General features: G+C 37.2%; 2 protein-coding genes across 2 annotated transcripts; both read right to left on the bottom strand.

The window, feature by feature from the left end:
- Positions 1-2,106: 2,106 nt before the first annotated feature.
- On the bottom strand, positions 2,107-8,336 carry LOC124375407 (free fatty acid receptor 3). Its single transcript, XM_046833725.1, has 2 exons — positions 8,237-8,336; positions 2,107-4,910 (listed from the first exon to the last, which is right to left on the bottom strand). The coding sequence occupies exon 2, from the start codon at positions 4,852-4,854 to the stop codon at positions 3,877-3,879; it is 978 nt and encodes a 325-aa protein (XP_046689681.1). The 5' UTR covers positions 4,855-4,910; positions 8,237-8,336; the 3' UTR covers positions 2,107-3,876.
- A 6,088-nt stretch (positions 8,337-14,424) lies between these two features.
- si:ch73-90p23.1 (free fatty acid receptor 3-like) lies at positions 14,425-19,556 on the bottom strand. The gene is made up of 2 exons (XM_046834142.1): positions 19,408-19,556; positions 14,425-17,328 (listed from the first exon to the last, which is right to left on the bottom strand). The coding sequence occupies exon 2, from the start codon at positions 17,307-17,309 to the stop codon at positions 16,332-16,334; it is 978 nt and encodes a 325-aa protein (XP_046690098.1). The 5' UTR covers positions 17,310-17,328; positions 19,408-19,556; the 3' UTR covers positions 14,425-16,331.
- Positions 19,557-21,654: the final 2,098 nt, after the last annotated feature.

Below are 21,654 nucleotides of genomic sequence, written 5' to 3'. Positions count from 1 at the left end.
AAATGGGAACTAAATGTGAAATGGGATGTTTAAAAGCACATAAAAGTCTAGTGGTGGACAGTAAGGAAATTAATTTGTTACTGTACTTTAGTAGCTTTTTTTGATTTTCTGTACTGTACTGAAGTTTTTCCATTTGGGAGACTTTTACTGTAACTTCACTACATTTTAAAGTCAAATATCTTTCATTTTACCCAACTACATATTGTGAAATCAGTCGTTTATTTTTAGTTATGAGTGAATAAAAACGTAAATGGTCAAAAACGCCAACCAGGCCCGCGTGTGTACCCTGTATTAAATTTGTTTTAATTGGCGCTTGGTTTATCTACTTATCACCAACATACGGTTCGGAATCAGTTCAACAGCAAGCAGAACATATCAAGAGGAATAAATTAATGAAATGAAAGAAACTCAAACTCGCCACAACATCCGTGGCCATATTTGTGCGACATTTCTTAAGTAGTTGTAAAGAAGGTTTTGGTTTCATGATCATTTTAAAAGACACCAATCAGTGTTTAAATAATTAATATTAATCTATTAATAGTGTGCTGAGAGTAGCATTAGAGTCCTTTCACATAAACTGAGCATTATGAGTCTTGTGACAAAAATCATAAAAGTAACATAATAAATCATAGTACTTTGGGTGCTTAAATACATTGGATGGGAAATACTTTTGTACATTTACTTAAGTAAAAGTTTAAAGGGAGCACTTTAAATTTTTCTGGAGTCATATTTACTGTGTGTATATCTCCTTTAATTCAAGTACATGGTTTGTGTGCTTCTTCCACCACTGTATAAATCTTATGGTCTATATATATTCTATTTTCTATATAAAGTATATGTATCATTATGTAATTGTTAAATGGTGTAGCTTTTTGTCAGACGAGTCTCTGGTGTCAGTGAGGTAAAGCAGAGTTGCATTTTTTTCTCTTCAAGAGGAAGTAAGGCAACAAAACGAACATATTCCATTGACAACCCATGACATTTTATTAAAAAAATTATTTGAGAGGAAAAAAGTCCAGTTATATAGTAAATAAATTGTAATTTGATGTAATTTGAACGCTGATGTAGTACATGGGGAATTAAACACTTTAGGACATGCTGTTAACATCAACATTGGGTTTGTAAGAGTAATCCAGTTGTACATACTACTTCGTCGTTTATTTTTTTGTATTATGAGCACATGATGAAATATATTTAACCTTATGAATCCTGTGGAAAATTTTATCAATCTTCTTGATCTTACACTGAATATTTTTAGCTTCCTTTAAAAAAAATGCTTGAACAATCAATAAGAAACTAGTGTGAGACACATGTGTGTCTACAGTATGCAAGTCTGACTAATATATGTAAATCAAACTGTGCTGCACCCAGAATCCTTCACGGAATCTTTCCTGTTTTCAGTTTTAAAAGTCAGGAAGTGATACTGGATAGAAGATGAGTCAGAAGTCGTCACACAGTGATGAGGTTCTTCTGCTGTTGGTTTCTCCATGATAAAAGTAGCACAACATTAGCTCAATGTTGGACAGTGTATCTTTGCAAAAGTCAAATTCACAAACATCTTTTCCCTCAAGGTAATAATGAGGATTCATCCTTAGTGAACTGTTATTATTACAGCCAGCTGTTTGGGGGCATTTTTTGCATTGATTTGGGATCTGTCTAGCTAACAGCTGCTGTGTTTGCCTAAAGTGAGTTTACTTGTATATGTGCAGTGTATACACAATACATAGCATTTTTGGACACCCAACTACAAGATTTGTATGTGCTTTGTTCTACATTTAGTCTCTTTTTGCTGTTATAATAACCTCCACTATTATCTGATGTTCCACTAGATTTTGGAGTGTGGTTGTGGGGATTTGTGCTAACTACTGGCGCAGTCAAAAAAAAAAAAAAAAAATCAGGTGTCCCAATGTCTACAGTATATATTTACAATATAGACAGTATCTATATTAGGGGTGTAACGGTACAAGTATTCGTACTTAAAAGTTTCTGTACAGGCCTTATATAAGCTGCATCTGTCTATAAGCCGCAGGTGTCTACACTGAAACTAATGAACTTTACACAGGCTTTAACGAAAGACAGTGTCTGTTACATGGTGTAACGGGTCAAATATGTTCCTCTCTCCTTTAAGAGCAGAGCGGCATTTTGGGAATAGCCTGGAAAATTCCCACTTAAAAAAAAAAAAACAAGTCAACTTACACTTCATAATTTATGTGCTTTCAAGATTTACATTTCATATTAATAAAGAGAAAACCGAGCAATGAATACAGTACATATCCAACAACAGGGGAAATTTATTAGAACTGCCATTTTACTGTGACAAACAATAATCTGTGTTCAATTCAACTCTCCCTGGGTATTTTCTCTTTCAAGCAACAAAATTATGTATTGGGACATTTTGCATTCGCTAACAGGCTACAGACAATAAATTATAAATAATGTCTTTCCCATGTATGAAACTCGATGAGGCACAAAACTAAAGCCCTTGTGCATTCGGTTGTCGCCGCGTGTACTTAGTAGATCACATGCGCGCACACGTATACGTACACACACATAGCCCAAGACGAGCAATCAAAGACAATAACCTTATCCAAATATTTATTGGGTTCATAAATCATAACTCATGCACCAGCATCCTGTAGGGAGATTCGAGACGGTTATGAGCAAGAGGGAAATATACTATAAAATTTTTATGATGCCGTAGAGGGCCCGGAATGGACGGCAGACATTACAATAAGCAATATACTCCTCATGGTTCGGCAAAAAACACGTTAAGTAATGACAGCTAATTTCAGTCTGCGCCTGATGAATTGCTCTTTGCGGCAGGGTGGACACGATAATCAGGCTTTGCCGCTGTAAGATTTGAAGAGTTTTGATTAAAAACAAGGTGTAATGGTTTTATTGTAATTTGTTCCTTTGCTTTTTATTGATGACATTCTTTATTTTTTTACATTTTTTGTTTTGTTTTGAGGTATGAAAGGTTTAGCGTTTTTGTCATTTTCCTAGTTTCTGAACTAAGTTAGAATGTGGAAAAATTGAAAGGCTTTTTGTGTGAAGTGTGTGTGTGCACACATATCTCCTTTTTTCCCTTTCTCTCTCAAATAACGTCTGGTGTTAGCTCCTGGTTTCTCATCTATTGTTCATTTTTCCAAGAACCAAATAACCTGCAAATATTAACACGGAGCAGGTGAAAGAGCGAGTTCTATTGACCCAAGTATTGCCTGCTATTGCAGATCCTTTATCTCCACGCTGAACAAACTGTGACTCTGTGCTTAATCTCCACCCAATCATACTGAACTGTCTAGGTTAAGGGTCCCTTTTTCTGTTTTTTCCCCTCGCCCACCGCTCGATACGCCCGTTGCAGTGCGTGTCTTTCATTCCGGTTGAAGAAGCAAGCCCAAGAAAACATATTCGATGCTTCATAAACCAAAGGCCTTCTGTTTGCAAACACTCGATATATGGCTGTCTTGTGTACAGAGTAGGCTGTATATGATGTCTTTCTTCTCGTCCTGGAGCTCTCATAAATCTCCTATGCAAGGTCTGTTGTCCATGTCCTTATCCTATGCAGGAAGCATATGGGCATTACTTACATAAAGCCATACAGGCATGCTGATAGACCTGTGATAGATCAGGTGTTTGGCTTAGTAGGTAAAAATCCTATGATTATATTTGGTCCGCTTACTACAAATTGAATTTGCAGAAATAAAGAACCTTCAAAGACTGGCCACTGACCAAAATGCTGTCCAAATCCTCAGAACTATTTCAGATGTATAAGTGTTTGCTGTGGGATTTAAATATACATAGAAATGTTTGCATCCTTATTTCAAAGGACTGAAAACTCAAGGACGTGGTTGCTCCTGTTCTTGCCCCCAATTTCTGTCAGAGAGCATTAATCTCGCCCGGTAATGGAAATGAGTTTTTGGTACCCTCGTGCCCATCTTTCGGCAGTCTCCAGCAGAAAATCACACTGCTACCTGTTTTTATTCTGTGCCACACCCCCTGCGCCATTGATGCCAGCGTGCTCCGGACAGCTGCCGATGACAGGTAAAAGATTAGAGGATCCAGGCAGGCATTGAAGGTGCTGAGGAGCAATGCCTTGTCTCTCCAGGCAGGGCTGCTTTTGGAGAAGTATCCTACCACATGCGAGACGTTGTAGGGCCCAAAGCACAGTGCGAACACCAGCAGAGTGCCCAAGGCAAGTCCAATGGCTCGGAGCTTCCTCCGTCTGCCAATGTTTGGCAAACGGGACAGGATGCGAATAAAATTGACGTAGCAGAACGTACAGATGAGCAACGGGATACAGAACAGCACGATGCACAGTTCCAAGCGTACAGGCAGCAGAATGCGCAACTGGGCATCCGTGAACTCCTCGTAGCACACATTCCGAGGCGGTGGGCCCGTCCCAGCAGGATTGTAGTATGGCACTATGTAGACGATGCTAAGATGAAGCATGGAGAGCATCCAGAGGAAGAGTGAGGCCACCACGGCGTAAACGGGCCGTCGCCTCAGCGAATGCTGGATGGGGAAAGCAACTCCCAGGTAGCGCTCGACACTTACTGCGGTGAGAAAAAACACGCTATTGTAGATGGTCATGTAGAAGATGAAGCCAGACAGCGGGCAAAGGAAGTAGGGCATGTTCCAGTGCATACCATCGACTGCTTCTTGCATCTTAAAAGGCAGGACAAGAAGGAATAAGAGGTCGGAGATGGTCAGGTTGAGTAGAAGGATGTCGATCGGCACTGGCTTTCTCCAGACTTTGCTGCTGAACGTGTAGAAAGCCAGGATGTTGCTTGGGAAGCCTGTGATGAAGGTGATGATGTAGACTGACAGGCAAAGGATGGTCTCACACTGCTGCATGGCTTGCTTATGGAAAGAGCAATCTAGCAGGATGCTTCACCTCATTTTTTTCAATTCTAAAAAGCATAATAAGAAGAAATGCATTTAGGAGACAGGAGCTTTAGGAGGAACAGAAGTGAAGCCAAGCAAACATGTACATAGGATATCATAATGCATGAATTAGCTTTATTTTATTAGCAACGTGTTGGTGCATTGGCAATCAAGCAAACTCTACTAGGTAATGCACCTCTTAATGCAACATACACCGTTTTAACTACTTCCTTCTATGCTTTTATTTGCTTTTTAATGACTCTATACTCTATATCTCTTCCATCGTTGTGAATCAAATAGATAATGGGCACTAATTGCAGGTAGGAACTAAAGTTGTCATTGGGAACATGATTCAATGTTACACCACATGCATAAAACCACAGTTCTGGTCTGAACAAATTTTTCTTTATTACCCTGGTGGTCTAGTAGTTAGGATGCGGCGCTCTTACCGCTGCGGCCCGGGTTCGATCCCTGGTCAGGGAACCAACCCCAGCCATTAGGGTTGCACAAGCCTTAGTGCCGGTCCCAAGCCCAGATAAATGGGGAGGGTTGCGTTAGGAAGGGCATCCAGCTTTAAAAACATGTGTCAAATCAAACATGCGGATAGTCCACTGTGGCGACCCCTAACAGGAGAAGCCGAAATAAAGTTTTTTACAACCTAAACAAATTTAAGTGGTGTAAAGTACTTGAGTAATTGTTCATAAGTAACTATTTGGCTACTTTTTAGCTTTGCTAAGTATAAAAGATAGAAGCAACTTTTATTTCTACTGAACTACATTTATAATTTGTTTTACTCCACTATATTTTAATTGACAATGACCGCACCAATTACATTTTGCACCACTGTTGAACATGACATTAAGGCTCAACACTCTCATACTCATTTCTGTTGCATGTGAGTGACTTTTTAGCACTGCTGCCCTCCTTTTCAGTCACAAAATACCTCAAATATATAACAAAAACTTTAAAAACCTACTTTTGTTGAAGCTGAATAAAAAATATTGCCCCAAAATCATAATCACAGTTTTACTTTCAAAAATGATTTACTTTATTTTTATTTCTCCATTAAATTTTAATTATTCTTCTCTTTTATGACATGATACTGTAATTGTATTTGTTAATTGAAGATACCTTTTTAAAAGATTGTTTCATCACTGTTTTTTTTTTTTTTTTTTTGTTTGATCTTTACTTCATTCTGACATGTTAAAGAGGCTCTTATGTTCATTCTGGTTAATGTAATGTTGAGGTGTACAATTTAATTTCTATTTTATGAAATAAAACCTCACAAATTAACTGTTTTTTGCTTTTGTGTGACATTAAGTACAACTTCGAGCCTGCGTTCGATATGAGTCAAATCCTCAAGTACTGTGCAAATCAGATACTCTGATTTTTACTCAAATTATATTGGAATTGGTTATTAAGTTTTGCATTAAGGTACAATATATTGCCAAAAGTATTGGGTCACCTGCTCATAAGTATATGTGATTTTTGAGCATTACATTCTACATTTAGTCCCAATTTGCTCTCATAAATCCCTCCACTCTTCTCTTCTTCTCCACTAGATTTTGTAGCATGCTTATGGATATTTGTGTTCATCAGCCATAAGGGTATTTTGAAAGGCAGGTACTGATGTCGCTGCGGAGGCCTGGGGTGTAGTTAACGTTTCAATTCATCCCAAATGTGTTCAGTTGATTAAAGCTCTATAGCAGGCCACTCAAGATCTTTCTCTCCAAAGCATGTAAACCAGATCTTCAAGGAGCTCACTTTGTGCACAGGGGCATTGCCATGCTGGAACATTTTTGGGTTTCCAGGTTCAAGTGAATGCAAAATTTCATTATAGCACATCTAAAAACAGTCAAGTGCCTCCAGCTTTGTGGTAATAGTTTGAAAAAGAACCACATATAGCAAGAAAGCTCAGGTGGCCCAATACTTTTGGCAATATAATGTATCTATACTTTTACTCAAGTATGATTTTCGGGTACTCTTTATACATCTACCAAAAACCACAAAGTAGAATATGTTTCTTCTGCTTGCCACTGTCCCTGAAATTGTGGCTCATTGTTCCATGTTTTTGCCATTAAATTAATATTCAAAATATTAAAAATTATGCAGGGTTCAAGGTTTGATTTTTCTGGGGGGATCTAAAGAAGCTGCTTGAAGCTGCTTTAACAGCACTCTAATTACTATAATGGTTTAGTTCAATTCTTTAAATATCCTATTTATTAGAAAAACTCCATTATCGGGTTCCTTCAGACAAATAAACAACATCTAAATTCTAGATTTTTCTATTTTTCATAGAATCTTAAATAAAATATATTGTTCAAATGTCATATCATTTATATTCTAAACTGATCTTTAAAAAGTTTATTTTTATGTATAAAACTGTATAAAAGTTTTATTGGTTCTGTCAGAGGAACAAAAGGGATTTGAAATGGATTTTCCCATGAATAAAATGTCTTTAAATCATGTTCAATTAATTTATTGTGTAGTGTATTTGATAGCTTCTTATACAGCTATGGTTCACAGCTTCCTTAAAGTTCTACTTTAAAACCTAGATTAGACCTCTTTGGGAGTTCTGAAGTTTATGAACAAAGTAAAAAACCTTCAGGGTTTTTCAAGAATGTAGGTTAAATTAATTGCCTCAAATGTCATTTAATTAATAGAGTCAATGATTCGTCAAATTGTTTTTCTGTATAATTAACCCCTATAGGACAACACACCACAGTAGAATCTTTAAGGAGAGAAAAGTGAAGAATGCAATTTAAATGCATTTGAATTAAACGTGTGTTCATCAGACGGCTCTGTTGAATTGTGTGTAAGGGTTCTAGTTAATTTTTAAGATTTTTGATTGTATTAGTTAGAATGTAATTGAATTAAAATGGCAAATATTATATAGCAAATATGTATTATACAGAAAAACAATTTTATATATATATAAAATGATAAATTGTACATATGTAGTTTGGATATGCCGTTTACATCAATTGTGTCAATTGTTATTTAATGAATATAGCAGCGATAATATTGTAAAATAAATAAATACAATTACTTTAACTTTTATCGGAAATTTAACTTTTATAGTCACTTCAATGATTTAATTTTTTTTTATTATAATTATTTTTGAATTTCTTTTTCTAATCTTGCTTAATATTCTCTTTAAATGTCCACACCATTTCATGATTACCCCTTTAAAGATTAAATATTCTATATATATATATAGGTCTCAATTTTTACTTTCACTATTTTTCCTGGGTTGGTTGACAAATTTGGTTGTTCCCAATTTTATATACTTCCCTTTTTGGGAAAAGAAAATGAATCAGCTCTTTCTAGTTATAAAAAGCACTAATATTACCTTAAGGCTACTTCATGTGCATTCCCGCCTTGAGGAGTTCGAAAAGATACCAGATTGCACAAGACAGAAAAATTAAGAGTGATGTAATAGTCCTTTAGTGTTGTGGTCAGCTTTCAGAACTGTGACTGAGGAAAGAAAAAAATCAAAAGAGGAGTGGTGCTTATCTGAGTGCTGTCCATCTGCTCTGATTGGAGGCGAGGGTCTGCCTCGCCTGCCTCTTCATCGTCCTCGCCTCGGTGTTTGCTCTCTCCGTTTGATCATGGAAAATTAATAAGCACAAGCCACCAGAACCCTCTGTCCTCTCTCAGTGGATACATCGCTCATATGTGTGTGTTATTATGTCTGTGCGAAGTGGGTGTGTGGGTGTGTAAGACGTGTGTATGTCAGTAGTTACAGACGGCCCCGGCTCTTATCTGGAACTTCTGCTGTTTTCTTGATTAGGAAAGTGAGACAGGGGAGACAAGGACAAGTGTGTGAGCAGCTTGAGAGAGCCCTGGTGCTTATCGGGGTTTATGCACCGTCAGGTGTGTGTCTTGATTAAGGGAGTGTGAGGGAGGGAGAGAGGGAGACAGAGGGGATGGAGGTGTGTGGGCAGCGTGAAATGTATGCAAGTCAGTAACTAGCTCTTATCTTTGTGTGTGTGTGTGTGTGTGTGTGTGTGTGTGTGTGTGTCTTTGCGTGATCAGGTCAGTAGCTAAAGGCAGTCTGATTTGTAAGTGTGTGTGTGTGTGTGTGTGTGTGTGTGTGTGTGTGTGTGTGTGAGTAGCTACAGTCATTTTAATTTTCATGCTAACGTCAGTATGTTTGTGTGTGTATATGTGTGTGTGTGTGTGTGTTGTGCATGCTAGTCAATATCTACATTCCAGTTCTTAACTATTGTGTGTGTGTGTGTGTGTGTGTGTGTGTGTGTGTGTGTGTGTGTGTGTTTTGTTCATGCGGATCAATAACTACAGACATTCCAGATTTTATTGTGTGTGTGTGTGTGTGTGTGTGTGTGTGTGCGCATGTGTGTGTGTATATTCAGTTCATTTGCTGCAGTCAGTTTGCCTTTCATGTGGGGGTCAAATTGTGATAAATATGTGTGTGTGTGTGTGTGTGTGTGTGTTATAATTACAATATAGGAATTAATTAGCTGTATAAATAAGTCCTCTCAGGCATAACCCACACACAGTGTGTGCATATGTTTGTGTGTAAGAGCGATATAAGAGCACTTTCAGGAGAATTATTTACCTTCATTACTCCTCTGTTGGCCATGTCTTACTCTCAGGCTTCCGATATCTCCACCTTCTCTCTCCTTTCACTGCACGGTGTATGTAAACCTTAAAAGCGCTTCTCCCTACTGAGTGCAAGGTGTGTAGCTTATTCAAGTCAAGTCAGGTCCAGTAGGCTTTTATTTGATATTTTAGCCACATATACAGTAGCGCACACAGTGAAATGAGCAAACGTTCCTTCAGGACCGAGCTGCTACATGAAACAACATGAATAAACACTAGTAGCTCATGCTCTGGAAAATCCCTCTGTGGGAAATGCAGGTGTTTCACAACACAGCTCACATACCGAAATGCTTAGTACGTAAAAAGATCACAAAATGTACAAATACAAATGTTTCAAAAGCCTCTTCACCTCTGGTCAGCACTAAGACCCATCAGGCCCACTGCTCTGGTCTAATAAATAAGGAATAGAACACTGGGGGATGTGCTGGTAGAGGGAAATTATCTGATATAACTAACTAATGTTAGCTATTTGCCAGCACTAATAACGTTTAATTCATTGACCAGTATCGTTATTTTTCACTGTTTATAGTTACATTTAGTAAATGTGTTTTTAACTTGTTGCATTCTTTCTTCGCACATCCTAGCAATGTTATAAGGGGTCAGGGGTCTGAGTGCATGGTCAGCCATGATACAGCACCCCTGTAGCACAGAGTGTTAAGGGCTTTGCTAAAGGGCCCCGACAGTAGCAGCTTGGCGATACTTGGGCCTGAACCCCTGACGTTTCGATCAGTAACCCAGAGACTTAACCACTGAGCTACCACTTCCTGTCACTCAGTGTCACTGAGTGTCACTTAGAGAAATTTTCACCAGAAATTCAGAAGAAAAGCAATAAAGAGCATGTTAACCATGAAACCCGAAAGCACAAACTCCGCCTTCCCCTGGTGAAAAACTCACCATTATTAAACGCTGACAGTGGAGGCTCCTACCATAAAGGTTAAATAAATGTCTCTTGCATATCTATTAGGGATGTGCATCTCCATAACTGAGATAACAGGTCTTCGAGGGTCAGAATTCTAGCTGATAGACAGGTGTTCAAATACTTATTTGCAGCTGTATCATACAAATAAATAGTTAAAAAATCATACATTTTTATTTCTGGATTTGTTTTTTTTTGATTATGTCTCTCACAGTGGGCATGCACCTACGATGACAATTTCAGACCCCTCCATGATTTCTAAGTGGAAGAACTTGCAAAATAGCAGGGTACATACTTATTTTCCTTACTGTTTATCCAGATGTCCAGTCGAGATATATGCAGCTATAGAAATCATTTCTATAGCTGCATATATCTCGACTGGACATCTGGATATACATCATGATTTATACACCATATAGACAAAAGTTTGTGAACCAAACTGTCTATAATGATCTGTAGACACAGCAGCTCTCTGAAGAAATTCTGCTGAAAGTCTAGTGTGGTTGCAGCTTAGCCCAACAGCCAGCTAACTTATAACTAAGAAGAATCCAGGAAGTAACTTCAGTGTAGTATCTGTTGTGGTAAAAGTTAAATAAAACACAGAATCGAGAGAAACCTTGGACAAAAGTTTAATCATCTGTGCAAGCAAAGTGATTTTCAGTCTGTAGGAAGTAAAAACAGTTACTGCTCCTGAAAACAACAGCTAGTAATGTACTGTAAATGCAGATTTGATTACTAATAACTGTGTTTCAGATTGGGTTTTAAATCACATACCAGCTAAAGCTAAATTTGTGGACACCTAATAAAAATTTGAACATCCCATTCCACATTTAGCCCCCCTTTTGCTGTTATCATGATCTCCACTCTTCAGGGAAGATGCTCCACAAGATTTTGGTGTGCTTGTGGAGAATTGTGCATCAGGTACTGATGTAGGTGAGTCGAGGAGGCCTGGGGTGCAATCCGCATTCCAATTCATCCCGAAGGTGTTCAATAGGTATGAGGTCAGAGCTCTGTAGCAGGCCACTCAAGGCCACTCATATCTTCATAGAGCTGGCATTGTGCACAGGGGCATGGTCAGGCTGGAAGAGTTTTGGGTTTCCTAGTTTAAGTAAAGGGAAAACATAATGTTCCTTCCAAAACATCCTATACAAATGTGTGCCACCACGAGTTTGGGAAAGAACTACATATGGCTGGAAAATTCAGGTGCCCCAATACTTTTTTCCATATCGTTTGTATATGCTGTGTAAAAGATGGGTGCAATTATGGGTAATGCTTTAATTAAATCTTTCAAACAACAAATAATTTTGTGACTTGTTTGCCTCTACTTTGGTTAATTACAGGCAGAAACTTCAGCAATTAAAGAATCTCTAGCAAAGAGCAATTCATAAAAAATTCTAACTAGATTTCAAAAAACAAACACAATAGAAAGACATGGCTGAACAGATCCTTTACACAAATTGAGTGTATGGATCGAATGTTATATAACCGGGTTGTAATTTAGTTCAGGTGTGTAAGATCAGCTATCTGGAAAACCTTAACATCACAATGAATGAGAGCCGTTTATTGGTGGCCATATTTGCAGGCAATGGAGTGGTCTGGGAGATGGAATTCCATGCCAATCCTTAGTGTCTTAAAAGTCTCCATTGGCACACTTTTTAGAAAAATGCATTCCATACATGTTCTTACTTTTTCAAATAGCTTCAAAGATTAAAAAAAAAAAAAAACCACTTACGTCTGTACCAGGAAGCTGTTGCAAGGTGATAGACTTTAATAAGGAACATGTCAAGTCGATCACACACGTATACTGTTGCCAAACCTATTATGAAAGTCAGAAAGATGTGAAAGAGGAGTGCTGTGGACCAAACAAGCAGTACAAACATCCACTGACAAATACACAACTGACGTAGTGCTGACATACATCGTCTCCCAAATCTGTTCGAGCATGACAATGGCCCTGGGCACATCTCTGTGGAGATATGCTTTACATGGGTTTAGAGTGAAAAATACTAAGTGGCCTACTGTAGAGCGCTGACCTCATCCCTATTGGGATGAATTGGAATTACTGCCATCCAGGCCTCCACACCTCATCTACATCAGTACAAAAACTAAATCTTGTTGCTTTGATCAAATTGCAATTGTTTTAGAACATTCATTGAATCGATTGTGTACAAATATCTGCTGTTTTCTACATTATCAGTTGTTAATGTCATGTTGATCAAAAAATATTATACTAGTTTCATCTGGATAGTCTTAACCCCTAAAACATCTCAGCATCAGTTCATTGAATGTAAAATGGTTAAACCAGTTGTCATATTCTGTCAAGCTTCTATTAAACTTTTGTTTCCTGAATTAATTAATTGTGCAGATGAATCTTGAATTTCACTAATGAATGAGAGTAAACGCAATCTGGTCAACCATTGATCATCTAGTTCTCTAAAATAGGACAAAGGTGAATCTTGTGTACCTTTATTTGGCAACAAAGGAAAATACAGAATTACAATTTTAGAAAATAGATGAACAGACACTAATACAGTACAGTAAAACTGTAAATCCTGCCTGGTCTCTTGCAATCGATATTAATTAAATATGCAATCAAATAAATACATTTGTACTGATGAAATTCAACTTTGTGCAAATTCATTCACTGTAACCTAAACCGTAGTTTCTCTAAAAAAAATACTGAAACTGTGCAGCATCATACTGACCATGTAAAAACCATGTTCCAGTTTGGGTTTTGACCCTATTGAGATCAGCGCTCTATAGTAGGCCATGTAGTATTTTCCACTTTAAACCCATGTAAAGCATATCTCGACAGAGCTGTGCACAGGGCCATTGTCATGCTGTGACAGATTTTGGGAGACTCCCTCACCTTGTCTCTAAAATGTCCTACATGCGCTGTCCCTCTAATAAACGCATTCCTAATCCTGTCTATCATCGTCACTCCCATCTTCAGCTCTGCTACCTCCAGCTCCACCTCCTGTCTTTTACTCAATGCCACTGTCTCTAAACCATACAACATCTCAGGTCTCACCACAGTCCTATAAACTTTCCCTTTCACTCTCACAGATACTCTTCTATCATAAATCACTCCTGCTATCACTCTTCTCCACCCACTCCACCCTGCCTGCACTCTTTTCTTCACTTCTCTATTATAAGAGGTAATGGGCACTAAATGTGGAGTGGGAAATGCATCAATCAATCTTATAATAAGGTGCCCACAAACTTTTGCTTAAGATGGTATCTGTCAAATCCCAAACCGGAACATGGTTTTTACTAATAACATCTGCATCATTTTCATTGTTCACTGTTAATTTAGGAGCAATAAACTGCTTCCTACAGACTAAAAAGCACTTTGCTTGCACAGATGATGAAACTTTTGTTTCTCTGAATACTGTATGTGCTTTATATAACATTTAATATAGTAGATATTAGACTGCATCTACTTCCTGTTTTCTACTTGGTTTCTTATTTAGCTATCTTATGGGTCAAGCTGTTACCACACTAGACTTTCAGCTAAATTTCTTTAGAGATTTGCATTGAATACAGAGCCTGTTTTTGTTTGTTTGTTTGTTTACCTGATTATATAGCCTAAAATCTTGAATGTGAAATTGTGCATGGAGTCTCTTTGACAGTTAAGATTTTGACAATTTGCTTTTGAGTTTCTTTAATGGTAAAAGGAGATATTATATAATAATTATTATTATTATTATTATGTTTTCACATTTTACAGTGCTATAACCATTGCTAAATCCTCATCCTTAAGCTAACAGCTTTATACATTTACAGCAGTACATAAAAAAACATTCTTTACTTACACTTGCAAAAAAACTTCACATAAGCACATTCACTTTGAAGGTTTTTACCCAGTGACATGACTCCAAAGTAACAAGCTTTTAGGTTCATCCTAGATGAACCACTTTTATACAATTTCACTCTATATATCTATTTTCATATTGCAGTATATTCAAAGTAAAAACAGAAACACAGGAAACAGTGGATAAATATTGGGTTTCATTCTAACACTAGTTTAAAGTGAGCTAAAGCCAGGGCCTATGCTCTTCTCATCTTTACATTCATATTTCCAGACTTCTTATGCAGACATCAAATACAGCATCGTTCAGCAGTAATACATTAAAATCGAAATTATGTTCAGTTATAGCATATAGGAGATATTATAATTTCATTTATCTATATATAAAAGGTGATTTCTTTTTCAAAATAACATCAGTCAGCAGTGATGTTTTTACAGAGATACAAGATTTAGTTATACCCCTGCCCTCAGTGCAACCACCCCCAAACCAGGACGAAATAAATAAATACAAATAATAAGAAGAAAAAGAGAAGTAATAAAATCTCAACTGATTAATTATGCAAATCTTAAGATTATGTTGGACTCCAAGCAGGTTGGCTGGACTTAAATTAAAATATAATGCACTATGCTGCCAGTGTATACCAATGACTGTGCAAACACCTCAGCAGCTAATGCTATTGTGTGGTATAAATAGGTGTCAAAACACTGATCAATACTCTTGAATATTAAAGGAAGCACAAGTGTATACATGAACAAAAAACCCAACAACTTAAAAACAACCAATAACAAGACATTGCAAAAGACATCTGTATTTACATTATATTATCATTATCATTGTCACATCATATTATCGCAGAAAATATGCATACACATTAGCAACAAATACAATTGTTGCACCTAGCTATGGTTTCTGGATGTAAAGTCATTTTAAGGTACTGGAATTGCCTTCCTTATATAATGAATGTATAGGCAAGCATTGCTAGTTAAGAATGCATTATATTGAGAACTTTGGGGCGTCATGATCGGTATATACAAACATAAGGTAAATTTCATCAATAGCTTACGAATAATTTATTTTCCAGTATAATCTTTCTACATATTGAAGAGTTTTAGAATAATTATTCAAAAATAACATTTGTACATTCAATGTCCTTCACATTCTCAGGGTTTTTTCCCCAAAAATCGTCCATAGGTACACTATTTATTGGCCTTATTGTGATTGCAACAAAGAGCAAGTGCTTTGAAGTGAGTTCCCTTCATGAGTAAACATCAGACTTTGGTGAGAGAAATGGTGGCATAAAAGTGCCAAATTGAAGTGCTAAAAAGTGCCCATTGTGCACTAACAAAGCCAGAGCTGAATATAGTGGTATCATTTCTGGGTCATTATTAGTTTGGGAATGTCTTCAAAACCCAGCTTAAGTCATTGCATTCTCTGGCCAAGGTCGCTGACGAACACAAGCATCCACTCTTACTATCAGAATTAAACAACTGAGCCACCATGTTGGCTTGGTCAATGTAGGAATCTGTGTGAGACATTCTTATAAAAATGGATACTTCAAATGGTTATTTTCATAGGTAAAGTTGTTTTTTTCCCCATATATTTATTTTTAGAAGGTCCAGGTTCTGAATCCAAAACTAAACATGATGCAACATTTGAACAAACATGTTAATTTTCTGCATCATTCTGGATCAGTTTAGAAATATTTTTAAAAACACTGCTATAGGCATCGAATTCACCGTTCAATAAAAGCCAGTAACGAGCTCTAAGGACCTTGTTGTTGATCGAACACAAGCACTTATGCTTGAAGTGGATGGTCATGGCTTTAAATCCCAGTACCACCCAGCTGTTACTGCTGGGCCCCTGCTCAGGGCCTTAACCAACTTCTCAGTTGTATAAAAATAAGACAATTGCCAAAGGATTAGTACAGTTCAAATTTAAATACTGTAACAAGACACACAGATGTATTATTTTGTACATTGAATACACTGATGAGTTTAGATTTCTTGCAAAGTTTATAGATTTATGAAACATTGGCTCTGGGAATGTAATTTTTGTTATGGCTATGCTTAGGTGTTTCTTTGCAACTATAGTTTCTAAATTGTGCTGTCATTGGAACTCTGTGTGCTTTCTTCAGTTGCAGTACAGTTTAAGTGTTGACAGTTGAGAAATTTCCGGCAGCTGGAAGAATGCATTCGTTTGTTGGATCCCCGTAACAGGTGTTTTACAGTCCCCCGAAGTGCTGCAGAGGAGAAGTAAAAAATAAGGGGGTCCAAGCAGGCGTTGAAGGTGCTGGTAAGGAGGGCGTACACTCTCCAGTCAGGACTTTTCCATTCGATATATCCCACCACATGAGACACGTTGTAAGGTGTGAAACAAATGATAAAGACCAGGAGGGTGGCTAGGGCAAGCCCGATGGCCCTGGAGCGCTTCTTAGGTTTAATGTTAGGTAAGTTTGAGAGAATGTGGATGAATCTGATGTAGCAGAAGCAGCAGATGAGAAACGGGCTGCAGAACAGCACGAGAAACAATTCCAAGCGCACAGGCAAAAGGACCTTCAGCTGTTCTTTGCTGAACTCGTCATAGCAGACGTCATTTTCTGACACCTTGGTCTCATTACTTGGCTTATAGTACTGCATGATGTAGACAATACTGCAATGGGCCATGGAAATGACCCAGAATAGGATACTGGCGATAACAGCATATTTGGGATTTCGCTTGAGTTTGTATTTGATCGGAAAGGCCACTCCCAGGTAGCGCTCCACGCTGATAGCTGTTAAAAGGAAAGTGCTGTTGTAAATAGTCGTGTAGAAGAAGAATCCTGAAAGCCCACAGAGAAAGTAGCTTATGGTCCATTTCATGTCGGCCGCCTCTACCATGCGGAATGGAAGAAAAGAAAGGAAGACCAGGTCTGAGATCGTGAGGCTGAGCAAGAGCACATCAACGGGTGTCGCTCGCTGCTTTATCTTTTGAACAAAGGTGTAAAGAGCAAGCAGGTTTGCAGGAAGACCTGTGATCAGCGTGATGGCATCAACCGCCAGGACCAAATTGCTCAGATTATTTGTCCACTTCATGGTTAGCCTTGATGGTAATCTGTCCAAAGAAAAATGATAATATTAATTTAAATAGAAAGAATCATTCTTCATTATTTGTGTTGTTTTAGGTTTTGTTTAGGAGACCTGAGAGGTGAAAAAAAGATACAGAACTTTGCTTAAAGAGCAATTCTACTTTTATTTCCATACCGACACCATTATTTGACATCCATTACTGCTAGCCAAAATTTGTTCTTTTTTGTTTACTAGAAACAGAGAGAAACTCTCAAATACTGAATGACATCCAATTAGCAAAGGCCCTAAAGCTAAAAACATGAAGAATTGCTTGTCATTCGGAAGCAGCTCCAAATTTAACAAGAGGTCTACTTTTGGAAAAGACTCTGTGTTCCGAGTGCTTTCCAGAATGATTTTACTAAGAAGCTTACCCTCTATTTACACACTTTAGAAATAACATCATTGCATCATAGCAAGGGCTTTCAGTTCCTCAAAGGGTCATATAAAAATTAGTTTTGATATCAGTTTAAACCTTTTGTGGAGGCACATTTTCATGACTATCTAATTAATTATGTGGTACACACTCCAAAACATTTATTTCTTCATCTAGGGTTAGTTCTAAACATTCTTTGGTTATAGATATGAGGAAAAATAATTCCTGTGGTCCCAAAATCTTCTAATTTCATTATTTTTAATGCCGTAGAACATTTCAAGGACTTAAAACTGACCTGAATTAGACTTGGGAAAAATACAGGTGGCTTAATAGGGAACTACAAAGTCTCCATCAGTGACCAGTTAAAAACCTCAACAATAGTCGAACTTTAATGATGGAATATCCAGATTTCACCCTGATGAGGTCTGGATTCTCTTAAGGTTTTGTTTACTACTGTCACATCTGGTTTACTCATTTGGGGAAAAACCTTTAAGGATAAAGCTATAGTTAAAAATTCATGAATTTCAAATATTAGATTCTTAATCTATTGATTTCTGCAAAGCTGCTTTATGTCCATTGTCCATTCTTGTAGCAATTGTTACGCCCATAAGCACACAAACATATACAATTTAACTGAAAATATACTTAGCTACAAAACAGAGTTCTACTGGGGTAAAACCTTTCTGAAAGCGATACTACCAGAACCTTAGTAACCTGAGAGAGTGTAATGTACTCTTAGAAAAAGGGTACTTCAAATGATTATTTGTAAAGCTGAAGGTTCTTCCCGAAAAAGCCTTGAAGTTGAAAGCTTTTTCAACAGATAGAAGAAGTGTCTTGCTGTAGGGCAGCAGACTGAACCTTTAAAGGTTATTCCAGATGAACAACCAAAAAAGCCTTTAATAGTGTAGCATTATGTGTACTAATAATAAAACTTTATACTACTAATAAAGCTTTTTTTATATGGTGATAACATCAAATATTAATTCAATGAATTCATTATTCAAAACTCATCCTACAGTCATTCTAGGCATTAATTATTTACACTACTAAAGTTCAGTGGTTAAAGTTTATCATCAGAGTAAAGGGTTTCTGTATTGGTAATAAGAAGAAAGTCCTTCCAGGGAGAAATTAGAAAATGTTGGGGAAATTTAATATAAATGCAAAATTGCAAACTTCTTTCAAAAAATGGAGGCAAGAAAGTCGAGCTAATCTGTAATTTACTTTTTAGGAGAAATTGAAACTTTAACACAAATTTCAGTGCGAGAAGATCTGTCTCAGGTGAGGTTCAAGGTAAGGGGTGAGTTCACGTTCATTTAACTGCCATGATTTTCTTTTCTTCTGTAAAACTTTTCAAATTGTAAGGAATGAGAGAAAATTGTATCAGCACCAAGGCACTAAAAGTTACACTAAGGTTGACCAATTAGGTGCAAGCATGCCAAATTCTCCTTCAATTTCCACTGATTGCAAACTCACATTATCTTTTAATAGCCTAATAACAAAGGTGTATTTTTTCACTCACATTTTCACTTTTTTACTTAAACCTTGATTATGAAAAATGATGTAGATTATCCAGATAAATCATGTATAATATATATGAACAATAAAAAAATAATGATCTAAACATAATTACATAAATCAATATTAAACAGTTTAAAATTCAGAGCTAGATGAAATAACCCAAGAGCTTCTTACCTTTGTTATATCACTGTGATGTCTCTTGGAGAGACGTGTCCAATTCAACTGATGAGAGCTCTATATAACTATTTGCCAGAGTTGAGACACACACAAGCACACGCACACACTCTAAAAAAAGAGAAACACTTACATCCTCTTTAACTTGCGTCTGATAATCTGGTATTTAATCATCACTTTTGCCGGAGTTACATGTTGCACAGTGTGGACCTATTTTCGAATATTCCAGGAAGGTTAACTACCGTTCACTTCCTGTAAAAATTTGAGACCTACCGTATCAAATACCCAGTAATTTATATATGTCAGATAATAAATAGAGGTTACTATTCAACACGCACTGACCAGGCATAACAATATGACAATATAAAATGATGAGCGGTGAAGTGAGTAACACTGATTATCTCTTCATCATGTCACCTGTTAGTGGGTGTGATATATTTATTAGTCAGCATTTCGTCCTCAAAGTTGATGTGTTAGTGGCAGGAAAAATGGGCAGGCATAAAGATTAGAGTGAGTTTGACAAATTGTGACGTCTAGACGACTGGGTCAGAGGATCTCCAAAACTGCAACTCTTGTGGGCTGTTCCTGTCTGCAGTGGTCAGTGATCTAATGAAGGTACAGTGGTGAACCAGCAACAGGGATGTGGGCGTGATGCATTTGTTGGGCGAAGGCTGGTCTGTGTGGTCCGATAACACAGACAAGTGACTGTAGCTCTTTTCCAAAGAAGTTAATAGTGTTAATGTTTAATGGGTCAGGACTGTTTTGGTAGCAAAAGAGGGAAAACACAATATTAGGCAGGTGGTCTTAATGTTATGCCTGGTCAGTGTACAGTATATGACAACACAGAGGTATATGATTATTTTGTATTTTCATAAACACAATATTTAATTGCATTTTTTCACTGCACTGTTAAGATTTGAAGGTTTGATGGGCTTTAAGGGGGACACTTGTTGATAATAATGAGATATTCTGTAAGCAGATATATTAAATTTATGGAAGGATTATCTGCATTTTAAATGTCCCGGTATATATTTACTCCCCATTCACAGTTCAGTGAGGTGAGGAGGCTGTGTTGCAATCAGCATTTCAGTTCATCCCAAAGGTGTTCAATAGGATTGAGGTTAAACTTCTATGTGCCTTCAGCTTTGTGGTAATAGCTGAGAAGAACCAAATATGACTGGAAAAGTCAGGTATCCTAATAGTTTTGTTTTTGAGTGTATAATACTCCAGGATGCACTGTTAAGTGTTTTATTTTTTTTCTCAATATTTAACATTTGAGCAATATTAAGCAATTCTTAATAGCTGTTCCTCAGAGCACTTGGTCTAAACATCCGGCTCACGTTTGCCACGCCACTAGCAGAAACGTTATTGCACAACTAAATGCTGACACGAAAACGTACACGTCTCTAGCAGAAGTGCAACTCGTGTTGTTTTGCGTGGGACATGTCTTTGCTCCCCCCACCATCATCTCTCCTCTGTGTTTTATTTTTAGGAGAACACAATAAATCCATTCGGCTCAAATGCTTTGCCTTGAATTTGTTTGGACATTGATAAGTTCCTAATTTAGTACTGTTTGCATTTACTTTTCCACAGATGCAAACTAGAATGATTCCTAATCTCTCTATGAATCTAGACTATTGGTTTCACTTCACCATAGTCTGATTCCTCTCAGGTTTCTGCATGTCATCTTAGGGTTTTTGACCCTCAGTGTCACATCTGTTTATGGGTTCTTTACAGATCGAGATCTACATTTTATATAGCTTTTTGTGACAATGTTTATTCTTAAAGGTGCTATAGAATGAACATTTAATTGGAAAGTTTATCTTTACTAACCCTGACTAGTTTTAGAGAGGTGGTAGCTAAGTAGTTAAGGTGCTGGGTTGTTAAATGGAAGGTCACAGGTTCAAGCCCTGGTATCACTTGGGGGCCCATACACAAGGCCACTAACCTTTTGTGCTCCAGGGATGCTGTATTATGGTTGATCCTGTGCTCTGACCCAAGCCTTCTTACATCACAGTGATACGCGAAGAAAGAATTTCACTTTATAGAATAGAATAGAATAGAATAGAATAGAATAGAATAGAATAGAGACATAATGTGAGGAATAAAGCAGATAAATAAAACCAAAGGAATGAGAAAATGTGCAATGTTCAATGGTTACTGGTCCATCCACAAGGAAAGGCTAGCAGACATCTTTGTTGTTGATGGTATTTCATAATGTAGACAATACTGGACAATAGAAACCAG

The sequence above is a fragment of the Silurus meridionalis genome, chromosome 21 (assembly GCF_014805685.1).
Source record: "Silurus meridionalis isolate SWU-2019-XX chromosome 21, ASM1480568v1, whole genome shotgun sequence".
Taxonomy (NCBI): domain Eukaryota; kingdom Metazoa; phylum Chordata; class Actinopteri; order Siluriformes; family Siluridae; genus Silurus; species Silurus meridionalis.
This window is presented reverse-complemented; position numbering and strand designations above follow the sequence as displayed.